General features: G+C 29.6%; 1 protein-coding gene across 1 annotated transcript in view; it reads right to left on the bottom strand.

Moving 5' to 3' along the window:
• The window catches only part of LOC307136191 (formin), a 178,715-nt gene that overhangs the window by 159,584 nt on the left and 775 nt on the right, over positions 1-18,356 (bottom strand). Inside the window, exons 2-3 of the mRNA XM_079832981.1 lie at positions 16,243-16,674; positions 11,575-12,293 (exon numbers count right to left, since the gene is read on the bottom strand). Of these exons, the coding sequence (XP_079689107.1) occupies positions 11,575-12,293; positions 16,243-16,556 (1,033 nt within the window). The 5' untranslated portion in view covers positions 16,557-16,674. The remainder of the gene's footprint in view (positions 1-11,574; positions 12,294-16,242; positions 16,675-18,356) is intronic.

Raw genomic sequence — 18,356 nt, 5'->3', positions numbered from 1 at the left:
TTTTTGTGCGCAAAAAAAATCAAAATAACGCCTTTATCCAACTTGTTCTTGTCTTCCGTGTGTGTCTCCACGACGCATGCGCGAGAATATGAGCAGATCCGGCGTTCGGGAATCCATAAAATGCCACTTTAGCCCCATTTTGAGAACTACACCGAGACCTAAAGCACGATCAGTGTAGAATTCAACAGCTGAGATACGCGCGTCTTCCTCTGCTTGTAAACAAATCTCTTCTGGGTCATGTGTCCGAACGCCGGATCTGCTCATATTCTCACGCATGCTGGACCGGCAGGAGGTGAGCGCTAGTGTAGTTAGTTCACCCAAAAATGAAAATTGTGTCATTAATGACTGAGCCTCATGTGGTTGGACACCCGTCAGACCTCCGTTCATCTTCAGACACAAATGAAGATATTTTAGTGTAAATCTGATGCTCTGAAAGGCCTCCATTGGCTCAACTTTACACTCTCAAGACCCTTAAAAGACACTAAAGACGTCGATACAAAGTCCATCTCACTACAGCGGCTCTACAATAACTTTATGAAGAGACGAGAATAGTTTCTGTGCGCAAAAAAACCCTAAATAACGACTTATATAGTGATGACGATTTCAAAACACGGCCTCATGAAGCTTCGAAGCGTTATGAATCAGTGAGTCGATTCAGCAGTTTGAAGCGTTATGAATCAGTGAGTCGATTCAACCGTTTGAAGCGTTATGAATCAGCGAGTCGATTCAGCAGTTTGAAGCGTTATGAATCAGCGAGTCGATTCAGCAGTTTGAAGCGTTATGAATCAGCGAGTCGATTCAGCAGTTTGAAGCGTTATGAATCAGTGAGTCGATTCAGCGGTTTGAATCGCCAAATTTCAGCAGTTTGGCGGTTTGACACGCGATCCGAATCATGATTCGACTCACTGATTCATAACGCTTCGAAGCTTCATGAGGCCGTGTTTTGAAATCGTCATCACTATATAAGTCGTTATTTAGGGTTTTTTTGCGCACAGAAACTATTCTCGTCTCTTCATAAAGTTATTGTAGAGCCGCTGTAGTGAGATGGACTTTGTATCGACGTCTTTAGTGTCTTTTAAGGGTCTTGAGAGTGTAAAGTGCATTGAGCCAATGGAGGCCTTTCTCAGCATCAGCTTTACACTAAAATATCTTCATTTGTGTCTGAAGATGAACGGAGGTCTGACGGGTGTCCAACCACATGAGGCTCAGTCATTAATGACAATTTACATTTTTGGGTGAACTAACCCTTTAATGTAAATGTAAAAGTAAATCTATATGGTACAAAATAAACGCTGACACAGCAGTAAAACGGTCAGATAAAACCCTGTCTGATGGATTAACACACATCACTGGGAGGACACAATGATAAATAAGTGAGTAAAAGTGTCCAGTGACACTGACAGGAACTTTACAAGGTGAATACAAAACCATTTTCCCATTCATCTCATTGGAAAACCATCAATCATGAACAAGATAACGTCCCTATTTTAATTTTAATTTTTTTATTTCTGCAGTTTACACCAATACAAACTGCAAATGCCAGGGTCAGAAATGAACTTTTCCATTAAGTGGCTCCTTGAAATTGATTTCCAAGAGCATTTTATTTACTTATAAGTGCAATTTGTATGTTGTAATTTGTCAAATACTTCAATTTAACCAATTACTTAAATCAATCAGAATACTAGACTATTACCAATAACATTATCATGAACAAAAGCCCTCTTTACACTGCAGAGGTGGAGCAGAAGCTGCATCTGAAACAGCTTAAATGTTGATTTACACGGACGGTTTAATGTTACTCAGATTATAACATGAACAGGAACTCTTTAGAGTCATTGTCAGTTATTGATATGCTCTTGATATTGTAGGCTAATAATGATTCGTCGATTAAAAGATACAGGGCTCGACATTAACGCTAAAGTGGATTTTTTGAAGGAGCAAGTGAAAAATAATTTTACTTGCCCGACGGACAAGTATCCTGAGTAAAACGTCAAAAAAACACTTATTTCATATGACAGTTCCATAAACAATTATTAACATTAAGTCACTTACATTTTAGATGCAATATTGAGTGTTTTTGTTCGATTTCAGCAGTGAAAATAGTTCCAAACAAAGATCACAGCAGAACCATAACACCTCACAGCATCAGTGTGTGTGTGTTACTGAATGATTCAGTGTTTGAGTGAATCAGTTGAATCAAAGATTCAATGACCTGTTCATAAACGACCGCCTCATTCCTGAATGAATCATCCGTTTGAACGAATCGACTCAATGACTCGCTCATTCAGACGGTCACCTGCGCCACCTACTGGTGCTTTAGTTATCTTTCCAACATTTCTTATTATTATTCAAAAATATTTAAAATAATCTCATAACATTATTTAATGCAGTTGTAATTTTTCAGTGTAAATAATTTAATTTGATTGGTAACAGCCCTATAGTGTCTTATTCTAATTTAATTTATAGATCAAATTTAAAAATATAAAATGAAAGCTGAAGCATAGACTACATTTTTTTAAGATTATGGAAAAATACCCTTTATAAAAAGGTGAAAAATATCACACATATGCAGATTTAAATATGTCAAAGCTGATGGTGAGAATATTGCTTCAGAATAAATAATATTAACAACACTAAAAAATAAAAACATTTCCGGACAAGCAAATGTTTTACTCGGACAAGTGAGTGACGGATTTACTTGTACTTAATGTCGAGCCCTGATAAATCCATCAATTACTAAAAGAAATGTGCATTTAAATAGAAAAAATCATAATTTCCATTCCATCATGTTCCATTGTGGTACAGGCAACGTTTCCTAAAGCACAATTATTTGGTTTGTATGAAATGAAATTATTTGATGGTTAGAACATAATAAAAGCTCAAATAAGTGACAGATATCAGAACTGTCCCATAGCTTACCTGAGGTGGTGGCACTCGATTTCTATTTTTTGTCAGAATTTCAAAAAATAAAGACATAATTTCAACATGTTTAGTCAAAATTTTGATGTAGTATGTCATAATTTTGTCATTTTTTGTCATATTTTCAACATTTTTGTATATAAAATTTGTTTAGTATGTCAATTTCTATTTATTGTCATAATTTCGGGGAAAAGAATGGTCAAAATTTCTATTTAGTATATCAGCATTTCAACATTTTATGTCAGTTTCTATTTAGTATGTCATAATTCGATTTAGTATGTCAATTTCGTCTTTTTTTGTAAATTTCAAAAAAATGTGTCAGAATTTCAACATTTTTTTGTAAAAAAATTCATTTAGTATGTCAATTTCTACTTTTATCATAATTTCTACATTTTTTGACATCATTTCAGGGGTAAAAATGGTCAGAATTTTGATTTAGTATATCAGGATTTAAATTTTTTTGTAAAAATTTCATTTAGTATGTCAATTTCTATTTATTGTCATAATTTCGGGGGAAAAATTGTCAAAATTTCTATTTAGTATATCAGCATTTCAACATTTTATGTCAATTTCTATTTAGTATGTCATAATTTCGAAATTTTTGGTCATATTTTCAACATTTTTGTATATAAAATTTGTTTAGTATGTCAATTTCTATTATTTGTCAGAATTTCCAAAAATAAAGACATAATTTCAACATGTTTTGTCAAAATTTTGATGTATGTTATAATTTCGTAATTTTGTCATATTTTCGAAATTTTTGTAAATAATATTTGTTAAGTGTGTCCATTTCTATTTATTGTCATAATTTCGGGGGAAAAATTGTCAAAATTTCTATTTAGTATATCAGCATTTCAACATTTTATGTCAATTTCTATTTAGTATGTCATAATTCAATTTAGTATGTCATCGTTAAATTTTTTGTCAAAATTTTGTTTAGTATGTCAAAAAAATTGTCATATTTTCAACATTTTAAGTTTCCATATGGCGACGCTGTGCCACGGTGGAATTGCAGTCATGTATTTCCCCGTTGGGATTTTTGTTTTATAGATAGTAGCATCATTAAAGTGTTTATTGTAGAATAGTTGTGTTTATGTATAAGTAACAACATTATTAAGGTGCAGAGTTAGCTCTTCCATGTGAGTTGATAGGGATCTACTTATTTTTGGTTTCCATGAGTGCTACGTATATAAATCCATCAATTACTAAAAGAAATGTGCATTTAAATAGAAAATAAAATCATAAATTTGACTTTTTTGACAATTTTTTCCCCCATTGTGGTACAGGCAACGTTTCCAAAAGTACCCCCTCCCCCCAATTTTTGGGTTAGTATGATTGAAGCTATTTCATTTCAATTATTTGATGGTTAGAACATAATAAAAGCTCTAATAAGTGACAGATATCAGAACTGTCCTATAGTTTACCTGATGCGGAGGCACTCGATTTCTATTTTTTGTCAGAATTTCAAAAAATAAAGAAGTTTTGTCAAAATTTTGATGTAGTATGTAATAATTTCATAATTTGTTGTCATATTTTCAACATTTTTGTATATAAAATTTGTTTAGTATGTAAATTACTATTTATTTTCATAATATCGGGGGGAAAAAAGGTCAATTTCTATTTAGTTTATCAGCATTTCAAAATTTTATGTAAATTTCTATTTAGTATGTCATAATTCGATTTAGTATGTCAATTTTGTCTTTTTTTGTAAATTTAAAAAAAAAGACAGAATTTCAAAAAAAATTGACAGAATTTCAGGGGTAAAAATTGTCAGAATTTTGATTTAGTATATCAGAATTTCAACATTTTTTGTAAAAATTTCTATTAAGTATGTCATAATTCCATTTAGTTTATCATAATTTCGTCATTTTTTTCATATTTTCAACATTTTTGAATATATAATTTGTTTAGTATGTCAATTTCTATTAACTGTCAAAATTTTGGGGGGAAAATGGTCAAATTTTCTATTTAGTACATCAGCATTTCAACATTTTATGTCAATTTCTATTTAGTATGTCATAATTCGATTTAGTATGTAAATTTTGTATTTTTTTGTAAATTTTAAAAAAAATGACAGAATTTCTAAAAATTTTGACATAATTTCAGGGGGAAAAATTGTCAGAATTTATTTAGATTTAGTATATCAGAATTTCAACATTTTTTGTAAAAATGTCTATTTAGTATGTCATAATTCGATTCGGTATGTCATAATTTCATAATTCTTTTCATATTTTCAACATTTTTGTGTAGAAAATTTGTTTAGTATGTCAATTTCGTCATTTTCTGTCATAATTTCGGGGGGAAAAATTGTTAAAATTTCTATTTAGTACATCAGCATTTCAACATTTTAAGTCAATTTCTATTTAGTATGTCATAATTCGATTGTCAATTTCGTCCTTTTTTTGTACATTTCAAAAAAATGTGTCAGAATTTCAGTTTCTATTTCAATTTCTGCTTTCGTCATAATTTCTACATTTTTTGACATAATTTCAGGGGTAAAAATTCTCAGAATTTTGATTTAGTATGTCAATTTCTATTTTTTGTCATAATTTCGGGAAAAAATGTTCCAAATTTCCATTTAGTATATCAGCATTTCAACATTTTATGTCAATTTCTATTTCTAGGGATCTACTTATTTTTGGTTTCCGTGAGTCCTAAGTATATAAATCCATCAATTACTAAAAGAAATGTGCATTTAAATAGAAAATAAAGTACTAAATTTTACTTTTTTGACCATTTTAGCAACGTTTCCCAAAGTCCCCCCCAATTTTTGGGTTAGTATGACTGAAGCTATTTCATTTCAATTATTTGATGGTTAGAACATAATAAAAGCTCAAATAAGTGACAGATATCAGAACTGTCCCATAGCTTACCTGAGGCGGTGGCACTCGATTTCTATTTTTTTGTCAGAATTTAAAAAAAAAGACATAATTTAAACATGTTTTATCTAAATTTTTATGTAGTATGTCATAATTTTGTCATTTTTTGTCATATTTTCAACATTTTTGTATATAAAATTTGTTTAGTATGTCAATTTCAATTTATTGTCATAATTTCAGGATTTTTTTTCCAAAATTTCTATTTAGTATATCAGCATTTCAACATTTTATGTCAATTTCAATTTAGTATGTCATAATTCGATTAAGTCAATTTCATATTTTTTTGTAAAAAAATTTGTTTAGTATGTCAATTTCTACTTTTGTCATAATTTCTATATTTTTTGACAATTTCAGGGGTAAAAATTGTCAGAATTTTGATTAAGTATATCAGAATTTCAACATGTTTTGTAAACATTTCATTTAGTATGTCAATTTAAATTTTTTGTCAAAAATTTTATATATTATGTCATAATTTCGTCATTTTTTTTGTCACAATTTCGATTTAGTATGTCAGAATTTCAAATTTTTTTGTAAAAATTTCATTTAGTATGTTAATTTCTATTTTTTTGTTAGAATTTCAAAAAATAAAGACATGTTTTGTCAAAAATTTGATGTAGTATGCCATAATTTCGTCATTTCTTTGTCAAATTTTCAAACGTTTCCCAAAGTACCCCCCCACACACACAATTTTTGGGTTAGTATGATTGAAGCTATTTCATTTCAATTATTTGATGGTTAGAACATAATAAAAGCTCAAATAAGTAACAGATATCAGAACTGTCCCATAGCTTACCTGAGGCGGTGGCACTCGATTTCTATTTTTTGTCAGAATTTCAAAAAATAAAGACATAATTTAAACATGTTTTATAAAAAAAATTATGTAGTATGTCATAATTTTGTCATTTTTTGTCATATTTTCAACATTTTTGTATATAAAATTTGTTTCGTATGTCAATTTCTATTTATTGTCGTAATTTCTGAATTTTTTTTTTTTTAATTTCTATTTATTATATCAGCATTTCAACATTTTATGTCATTTCTATTTAGTATGTCATAATTCGATTTAGTCAATTTCATATTTTTTTGTAAAAAATTTCGTTTAGTATGTCAATTTCTACTTTTGTCATAATTTCTATATTTTTTGACAATTTCAGGGGTAAAAATTGTCAGAATTTTGATTAAGTATATCAGAATTTCAACATTTTTTGTAAAAATTTCATTTAGTATGTCAATTTCAATTTTTTGTCAAAAATTGTATATAGTATGTCATAATTTCGTAATTTTTTTGTCACAATTTCGATTTAGTATGTCAGAATTTCAACATTTTTTGTAAAAATTTCATTTAGTATGTTAATTTCTATTTTTTTGTTAGAATTTCAAAAAATAAAGACATGTTTTGTCAAAATTTTGATGTAGTATGTCATAATTTCGTCATTTCTTTGTCAAATTTTCAAACGTTTGCCAAAGTACCCCCCCACACACACAATTTTTGGGTTAGTATGATTGAAGCTATTTCATTTCAATTATTTGATGGTTAGAACATAATAAAAGCTCAAATAAGTGACAGATATTAGAACTGTCCCATAGCTTACCTGAGGTGGTGGCACTCGATTTCTATTTTTTTGTCAGAATTTCAAAAAATAAAGACATAATTTAAAAATGCTTTATCAAAATTTTTATGTAGTATGTCATAATTTTGTCATTTTTTGTCATATTTTCAACATTTTTGTATATAAAATTTGTTTAGTATGTCAATTTCTATTTATTGTCATAATTTCGGGATTTTTTTCCCCAAAATTTCTATTTAGTATATCAGCATTTCAACATTTTATGTCAATTTCAATTTAGTATGTCATAATTCGATTAAGTCAATTTCATATTTTTTTGTAAAAAAATTTGTTTAGTATGTCAATTTCTACTTTTGTCATAATTTCTATATTTTTTGACAATTTCAGGGGTAAAAATTGTCAGAATTTTGATTAAGTATATCAGAATTTCAACATGTTTTGTAAACATTTCATTTAGTATGTCAATTTAAATTTTTTGTCAAAAATTTTATATATTATGTCATAATTTCGTCATTTTTTTTGTCACAATTTCGATTTAGTATGTCAGAATTTCAAATTTTTTTGTAAAAATTTCATTTAGTATGTTAATTTCTATTTTTTTGTTAGAATTTCAAAAAATAAAGACATGTTTTGTCAAAAATTTGATGTAGTATGCCATAATTTCGTCATTTCTTTGTCAAATTTTCAAACGTTTCCCAAAGTACCCCCCCACACACACAATTTTTGGGTTAGTATGATTGAAGCTATTTCATTTCAATTATTTGATGGTTAGAACATAATAAAAGCTCAAATAAGTAACAGATATCAGAACTGTCCCATAGCTTACCTGAGGCGGTGGCACTCGATTTCTATTTTTTGTCAGAATTTCAAAAAATAAAGACATAATTTAAACATGTTTTATAAAATAAATTATGTAGTATGTCATAATTTTGTCATTTTTTGTCATATTTTCAACATTTTTGTATATAAAATTTGTTTCGTATGTCAATTTCTATTTATTGTCGTAATTTCTGAATTTTTTTTTTTTTAATTTCTATTTATTATATCAGCATTTCAACATTTTATGTCATTTCTATTTAGTATGTCATAATTCGATTTAGTCAATTTCATATTTTTTTGTAAAAAATTTCGTTTAGTATGTCAATTTCTACTTTTGTCATAATTTCTATATTTTTTGACAATTTCAGGGGTAAAAATTGTCAGAATTTTGATTAAGTATATCAGAATTTCAACATTTTTTGTAAAAATTTCATTTAGTATGTCAATTTCAATTTTTTGTCAAAAATTGTATATAGTATGTCATAATTTCGTAATTTTTTTGTCACAATTTCGATTTAGTATGTCAGAATTTCAACATTTTTTGTAAAAATTTCATTTAGTATGTTAATTTCTATTTTTTTGTTAGAATTTCAAAAAATAAAGACATGTTTTGTCAAAATTTTGATGTAGTATGTCATAATTTCGTCATTTCTTTGTCAAATTTTCAAACGTTTGCCAAAGTACCCCCCCACACACACAATTTTTGGGTTAGTATGATTGAAGCTATTTCATTTCAATTATTTGATGGTTAGAACATAATAAAAGCTCAAATAAGTGACAGATATTAGAACTGTCCCATAGCTTACCTGAGGTGGTGGCACTCGATTTCTATTTTTTTGTCAGAATTTCAAAAAATAAAGACATAATTTAAAAATGCTTTATCAAAATTTTTATGTAGTATGTCATAATTTTGTCATTTTTTGTCATATTTTCAACATTTTTGTATATAAAATTTGTTTAGTATGTCAATTTCTATTTATTGTCATAATTTCGGGATTTTTTTCCCCAAAATTTCTATTTAGTATATCAGCATTTCAACATTTTATGTCAATTTCTATTTAGTATGTCATAATTCGATTTAGTCAATTTCATATTTTTTTGTACATTTCTAAAAAATGTGTCAGAATGTCAACATTTTTTGTAAAAAACTTCGTTTAGTATGTCAATTTCTACTTTTGTCATAATTTCTACATTTTTTGACAATTTCAGGGGTAAAAATTGTCAGAATTTTGATTAAGTATATCAGAATTTCAACATTTTTTGTAAAAATTTCATTTAGTATGTCAATTTCTATTTTTTGTCATAATTTCAGATTAAAAAATGGTCAAAATTTCTATTTAGTATGTCATAATTTCAACGTGTTTTGTCAAAAAATGTATTTAGTATGTCATAATTTCGTCATTTTTTTGCCACAATTTCGATTTAGTATGTCAGAATTTCAAAATGTTTTGTAAAATTTCATTTAGTATGTTCATTTCTATTTTTTGTTAGAATTTCAAAAAATAAAGACATGTTTTGTCAAAAATTTGATGTAGTATGCCATAATTTCGTCATTTCTTTGTCAAATTTTCAAACGTTTCCCAAAGTACCCCCCCCACACACACAATTTTTGGGTTAGTATGATTGAAGCTATTTCATTTCAATTATTTGATGGTTAGAACATAATAAAAGCTCAAATAAGTGACAGATATTAGAACTGTCCCATAGCTTACCTGAGGCGGTGGCACTCGATTTCTATTTTTTTGTCAGAATTTCAAAAAATAAAGACATAATTTAAAAATGCTTTATCAAAATTTTTATGTAGTATGTCATAATTTTGTCATTTTTTGTCATATTTTCAACATTTTTGTATATAAAATTTGTTTAGTATGTCAATTTCAATTTATTGTCATAATTTCAGGATTTTTTTTTCAAAATTTCTATTTAGTATATCAGCATTTCAACATTTTATGTCAATTTCTATTTAGTATGTCATAATTCGATTTAGTCAATTTCATATTTTTTTGTAAAAAAATTCGTTTAGTATGTCAATTTCTACTTTTGTCATAATTTCTATATTTTTTGACAATTTCAGGGGTATAAATTGTCAGAATTTTGATTAAGTATATCAGAATTTCAACATTTTTTGTAAAAATTTCATTTAGTATGTCAATTTCAATTTTTTTGTCAAAAATTGTATATAGTATGTCATAATTTCGTCATTTTTTTTGTCACAATTTCGATTTAGTATGTCAGAATTTCAACATTTTTTGTAAAAATTTCATTTAGTATGTTAATTTCTATTTTTTTGTTAGAATTTCAAAAAATAAAGACATTTTGTCAAAATTTTGATGTAGTATGCCATAATTTCGTAATTTCTTTGTCAAATTTTCAAACGTTTGCCAAAGTACCCCCCCCACACAATTTTTGGGTTAGTATGATTGAAGCTATTTCATTTCAATTATTTGATGGTTAGAACATAATAAAAGCTCAAATAAGTGACAGATATCAGAACTGTCCCATAGCTTACCTGAGGCGGTGGCACTCGATTTCTATTTTTTTGTCAGAATTTCAAAAAATAAAGACATAATTTAAACATGTTTTATAAAAAAAATTTATGTAGTAGGCTATGTCATAATTTTGTAATTTTTTGTCATATTTTCAACATTTTTGTATATAAAATTTGTTTCGTATGTCAATTTCTATTTATTGTCGTAATTTCTGGATTTTTTTTCCTTCAAAATTTCTATTTAGTATATCAGCATTTCAACATTTTATGTCATTTCTATTTAGTATGTCATAATTCGATTTAGTCAATTTCATATTTTTGTACATTTCTAAAAAATGTGTCAGAATGTCAAATTTTTTTGTAAAAAACTTCGTTTAGTATGTCAATTTCTACTTTTGTCATAATTTCTACATTTTTTGACAATTTCAGGGGTAAAAATTGTCAGAATTTTGATTAAGTATATCAGAATTTCAAAATTTTTTGTAAAAATTTCATTTAATATGTCAATTTCAATTTTTTGTCATAATTTCGGATTAAAAAATGGTCAAAATTTCTATTTAGTATGTCATAATTTCAACATGTTTTGTCAAAAAATGTATTTAGTATGTCATAATTTCGTCATTTTTTTGTCACAATTTCGATTTAGTATGTCAGAATTTCAACATTTTTTGTAAAAATTTCATTTAGTATGTTAATTTCTATTTTTTTGTCAGAATTTAAAAAAATAAAGACATGTTTTGTCAAAAATTTGATGTAGTATGTCATAATTTCGTTATTTTTTTGTCAAATTTTCAAACGTTTCCCAAAGTACCCCCCCACAATTTTTGGGTTAGTATGATTGAAGCTATTTCATTTCAATGATTTGATGGTTAGAACATAATAAAAGCGGATCATAGCTCACCTGAGGAGGTGGCACTCGATGTGCCGGCTCCTCCATTCAGATTGAAGCGATGGCTGAGCTTCAGCTCGAGGGGCGTGGCTTTCCTACAGTTGCCGTTTTTGTCGATGACCTCAGCGGCGACTTTGTCCTGGTCTCTAGAGGAGCGTTGATTTCCATCCTCCTCAGGAAGCAACACAATACGGTGGTTCATCTGGGGACTGGGAAGCTGCGAGGACAGCGGGGACATGCTCTGGAGGCTGTTGTTGGGAGGATAGGACACATTGAAAACCCCGGAGAGAGAGCTGGAAGTGGGGCTTCTGGTCCAGGAGCGGAGGCTGGAGTGGGAGTCAATGGGAGACGACGGTTTCTTGTTTTCCCGTTGGGATGAGTTCGGGTAGATTCGCTCCACATCTGGCACTTTGGTCTCTTGATGGTCCAAATCGAGCTCACCAAACTCCATTTCGCATTCATAAGAATGAGGTTCCTCCATGAAATCCCAGCCATCATGGGCAATTTGGAAGTCTTCGTCCATGGGGAGAAGCGGCTGGCTGGAGACGCTGACATAGGAGCCGGATTCGGGAGTGTGGATGGAGACTGGCGTCTTCTTCTTCATCTTCAAGAACTCTTCAGCGCTGTCCATCTTCCTGGATCCCAGTTTCTTCAGCTTCCGAACTCTCGAGGCCGCTCTCTTTGGGGACAGAGGTCGAGGAATGCTGCCGCGTTCCCCATGTCCTTCCACACTGAAAAAAACAATTTGTTGGATCAACATCCATTACTTACAGAGATAAATAGATTCAACTCAAAAATATCTATATTTATAACATTGCAAGCTCTACTTAAAGGATTAGTTCACTTTTAAATAAACTTTTGCTGATAGTTTCCTCACCCCCATGTCATCCAAGATGTCCATGCACTGCAAAAAATGCTTTCTTACTTAGTATTTTTGTCTTGTTTTCAGTCCAAATATCTAAAAAATCTTACATTAAGAAGCATTTACTAGACAAGCTAAAGTTTTTGTCTTGTTTTGGGGGAAAATAACTCAAAATTAAGGGAGTTTTTGCTTAAAGTTAGCAAAATAATCTGCCAATGGGGTTAGCAAAATAATCTTAATTCAAACAGAAAACAAGATTATTTTGCTAACCCCATTGGCAGATTATTTTGCTTATTTTAAGCAAAAACTCACATAATTTTGAGTTATTTTCCCCCAAAACAAGACAAAAACTGTCTAGTAAATGCTTCTTAATGTAAGATTTTTTAGATATTTGGACTGGAAACAAGACAAAAATACTAAGTAAGAAAAGCATTTTTTGCAGTGTGTCTTTCTTTCTGCAGTCGAAAAGAAATGAAGGTTTTGGATGAAAACAGTCCAGGGTTTTTCTCCATATAATGGACTTCAATGGGCTCCAAACGGGTCAAATGACAGTTTCAGTGCAGCTTTAAACGACACCAGATGATGAATAAGGGTCTGATCTAGACAAACCATCAGCTTCTGAGAGAAACCCAGCAGTATTTATGATATTATTTTACCTCTTATCAGACGAGCGTGATCATCTCTGAGCTCAGACATAACTTCCGCTGAGTGAGGTCAAAATACGAGCGTGGTTGATTTATTTATAACTCTACTTATGTTAATACTTTTTATTCTAATTTTATTCTATTTCTATTTTAATTTCCCTTGTGTTCTTGTAACTGTTATTTGCACTGTCCATGGAGCGGACCTGTTTACATTTCACTGCCAGTTGTATATTGTGTATATATCTGTGTATGTGACAAATAAAACTCTTGAATCTTGAATCTTGGTCATAGATATATCGATAGTAGATGCCTCATTCTACTGATCCGTGCAGTTGCTAATGAGGCATCTACGTATACATCTATGACCACGCTCGTATTTTGACCTCACTCAGCGGAAGTTATGTCTGAGCTCAGAGATGATCACGCTCGTCTGATAAGAGGTAAAATAATATCATAAATACTGCTGGGTTTCTCTCAGAAACTGATGGTTTGTCTAGATCAGACCCTTATTCATCATCTGGTGTCGTTTAAAGCTGCACTGAAACTGTCATTTGACCCGTTTGGGGCCCATTGAAGTCCATTATAAGGAGAAAAACCCTGGACTGTTTTCATCCAAAACCTTCATTTTTTTTCGACTTTAGAAAGAAAGACATGGACATCTTGGACGACATGAGGGTGAGGAAATTATCAGCACAAGTTTATTTAAAAGTGAACTAATCCTTTAACATATTCTAGTGTATGCAACACAAAAATGTAAATTAAAAGGTGAACATAAGAGTATGCGTAAAGTAAATGAAAAAACGTAAGTGACATCAACTAGCATTACAACTTGGTTCAAATTATGTAAACCTAACATAAAATTTTACGTATTTGTGAGCTGCGTCATATATTTTATCAAATATTTTATCATAACATGCAAGTATGTGCAAGTTGTGTTAACTTAACATTTCTTAGTAGATTCTATCGTGTTACATATATTTTTATATTTAACTTCATCAGAATGATATGAAACTTGGTGACTTTTCTAGCTTTAGGGATGTAAACACACAAACAAATTGGGGTCATGATTCGAGCATGCTAATTGGTCGTTAAAAAAAAAGTAGTGTTCATTGTCTTCGGTCATAAATGACCGACCATAGGAAATGAATGAGAAATCGGCAAAAACACAAATTCTCTGAATATTTGTGTGTATAATCTACAAATCGGCCATGATACTGAAAAAAAGTACACAGCAGTGAAGAGGTGACACTCTAAAACATCAAGAGTGTGATAATGACACATCCACTCTCACACACACACACACACACACACACACACACACACACACACACACACACACACAGACACACACTCACACACACACACACACTCACACACACACACTCACTTATACACACACAAACCACATTTGGAATTTTTTTAAATCACAGCTTCATCAGAATGATAGGAAACTTGGTGACTTTTCTAGCATTCAGTATTTAAACACACACAAAAAATTGAGGGCATGATTTGAGCATGCTAATTGGTCGTAAAAAAATTACTCCCACTTGTGCTCTTCGGTCAAAATTGACCACCATAGGAAATGAATGGGAAATCTGCAAAAAACACAAATTCACGGAAAAAAATCTATATTTCTAACAACAAAAAAAATATCTAAAACTTTATAATAAATAGTCTTTGAGATTTTTAAATATATATTCAAATCCATTAAAAAAAAAAATCATTAAATGTGTTCAAAACAGAACTAGGGAATTCTCCATTGAGACCTCTAGTGGTTACACACATGGTTGCATGATTTCTTAAATAATTCCAAAAGAGGGGCTAATCTGCCTTCAAAAAAATTTATTTTGAAGGCCTAGTCTCTATTTTAACCTGAAATACTGCAATAATAATAATAATAATAAAAAAATGACAAAAAAAATTGTTGTATAATTTTCAATGGCAAAAATAGACCATAATTATTGCATAAATATTAAAAAATACCATCAAATCATCTCAAAATACAAAATTAAAAAGAGAACATATTATTGAAGAAGTTGGGATTACTTAAACAGTGTGATGCAAAAATGGTGCTCTTATATATAAAAAATATATATTAACTCTTAAATATATATATTTTAACCCTCTGGTGCTCTTCGGTCATTTCTGACCGGAAAATTTTCTGTTTTGAAATGTTAAAAATCACAGCTTCATCGGAATGATATGAAACTTGGGGACTTTTCTAGCATTAGGGATGTAAACACACAAAAAAATTGGGGTCATGATTCGAGCATGCTAATTATTATTATTTATTTTTTAATTACAAAAAAATATATATATATAATTTTCAATGGCAAAAATAGACCATAATTATTGCATAAATATTAAAAAATACCATCAAATCATCTCAAAATACAAACTTAAAAAGAAAAAATATTATTGAAGAAAAATAAATTGCATTGGTTTTACTGAGGTGGAGGAAGTTTAATTTTTAGGTGTCCGGTCACTTATGAGGGGGAAGACGAGCCCTAAACGAAGAGCACCAGAGGGTTAAAGTAAAGAATGTTGAGTGAACTCAAATATTTAAGTACATATAAGAAAGGTTATAAGAAAGTACACTGCAAAAAATGCTTTTCTTACTTAGTATTTTTGTCTTGTTTCCAGTCCAAATATCTAAAAAATCTTACATTAAGAAGCATTTACTAGACAAGCTAAAGTTTTTGTCTTGTTTTGGGGGAAAATAACTCAAAATTAAGGCTTAAAATTAGCAAAATAATCTGCCAATGGGGTAAGCAAAATAGTCTTAATCCAAACAGAAAACAAGACTATTTTGCTAACCCCATTGGTAAATTATTTTGCTTATTTTAAGCAAAAACTCACTTAATTTTGAGTTATTTTCCCCCAAAACAAGACAAAACTTTAGCTTGGCTAGAAAATGCTTCTTAATGTAAGATTTTTTAGATTTTTGGATTGAAAACAAGACAAAAATACAAAGAAAAGCATTTTTTGCAGTGCGAGCCCTAAACGAAGAGCACCAGAGGGTTAAAGTAAAGAATGTTGAGTGAACTCAAATATTTAAGTACATATAAGAAAGGTTATAAGAAAGTAAAATGATTCCAAGTTGGGTTTACTTAAAAAGTGTGATGCAAAAATGGTGCATATATATTTTAAGTAAATCCAACACATAATGTTTACCAGTGCAGCGGGAGCTTCCCGTCCTGGTTGCCCATCCGGATTCTCTCCGCACATTCGCTGCATAAAGACAAGAGGTCGATCAGGAGCTGATGGCGTTCCACAGCCAGCCAGTGGAGCTGCGCAATCGCTCCTTCGGTCTGCAAACCTTCATCCGCTGATTTATTATAGAGCCGTCTTTGTTTAGTCCTGGACAGAGGCTGGACTTCAGGAGGGGAACGGCCAGCTCGGGACTTCCTGGTTGGGAAGTAGAGACTGAGGAAGCTCAGCTCATGGATGGGTTTGTACAGACGCAGGACAGTGTGTGTGCCTTCCATTACGCCGCCCGTGTTTTAATTAATCACTAAATTAAGTTGGCGCTTGTCTCGTGGATCTCGTCTCGAGTCTGGGACGGCCTGGAATGGACTGGTGTTCATCATCAGGGCGATCGAAGGCCTGTCGAAATGAAGAAGCTTAAAATTAGGGCTGTCAAAAGATTAATCGCGATTAATCGCATCCAAAATAAAAGTTTGTGTTTACATAATATATGTGTGTGTGTACTGTGTTAATTATTATTTATATATAAATACACACACATTCATGTATATATTTAAGAAATATTTGCATGTATATACATCTATAATATATATAAATATATATAAAAATAATATTTTTTCTTAAATATATACATGCTTGTGTGTGTATTTATATATAAATAATAATTAACAGAGTACACACACATATATATTATGTAAACACAAACTTTTATTTTGGATGCGATTAATCGCGATTAATCTTTTGACAGCCCTAATATTTATATATATTATAGATTATATAAATGTATATACATGCAAATATTTCTTAAATATATACATGCTTGTGTGTGTATTTATATATAAATAATAATTAACAGAGTACACACACATATTTTATGTAAACTTTTATTTTGGATGCGATTAATCGCGATTAATCTTTTGACAGCCCTAATATTTATATATATAATAGATTATATAAATGTATATACATGCAAATATTTCTTAAATATATACATGCTTGTGTGTGTATTTATATATAAATAATAATTAACAGAGTACACACACATATATTATGTAAACACAAACTTTTATTTTGGATGCGATTAATCGCGATTAATCTTTTGACAGCCCTAATATTTATATTTATTATAGATTATATAAATGTATATACATGCAAATTTTTCTTAAATATATACATGCTTGTGTGTGTATTTATATATAAATAATAATTAACAGAGTACACACACATATATTATGTAAACACAAACTTTTATTTTGGATGCGATTAATCGCGATTAATCTTTTGACAGCCCTAATATTTATATATATAATAGATTATATAAATGTATATACATGCAAATATTTCTTAAATATATACATGCTTGTGTGTGTATTTATATATAAATAATAATTAACAGAGTACACACACATATATTATGTAAACACAAACTTTTATTTTGGATGCGATTAATCGCGATTAATCTTTTGACAGCCCTAATATTTATATTTATTATAGATTATATAAATGTATATACATGCAAATTTTTCTTAAATATATACATGAATGTTTGTGTATTTATATATAAATAATAATTAACAGAGTACACACACATATATTAATGTAAACACAAACTTTTATTTTGGATGCGATTAATCGCGATTAATCTTTTGACAGCCCTAATTTTTATATATATTATAGATTATATAAATGTATATACAGTATATACATGCAAATATTTCTTAAATATATACATGAATGTGTGTGTATTTATATATAAATAATAATTAACAGAGTACACACACATTATGTAAACACAAACTTTTATATTGGATGCCATTAATCGCGATTAATCTTTTGACAGCCCTAGTTAAAATATGTGTAGGATGAACACACACTGCAAAAAATGCTTTTCTTAGTATTTTTGTCTTGTTTTCAGTCCAAATATCTAAAAAAATCTTACATTAAGAAGCATTTACTAGACAAGCTAAAGTTTTTGTCTTGTTTTGGGGGAAAATAACTCAAAATTAAGTGAGTTTTTGCTTAAAATAAGCAAAATAATCTTGTTTTCTGTTTGAATTAATTTTTTTTTTTTTGCTTACCCC

This window comes from Gobio gobio (genome assembly GCF_949357685.1).
Source record: "Gobio gobio genome assembly, chromosome: 13".
NCBI classification, from domain to species: Eukaryota; Metazoa; Chordata; class Actinopteri; order Cypriniformes; family Gobionidae; genus Gobio; species Gobio gobio.
Note: the sequence above shows the minus strand (reverse complement) of the source record. Positions and strands in the feature narration are given on the sequence as shown.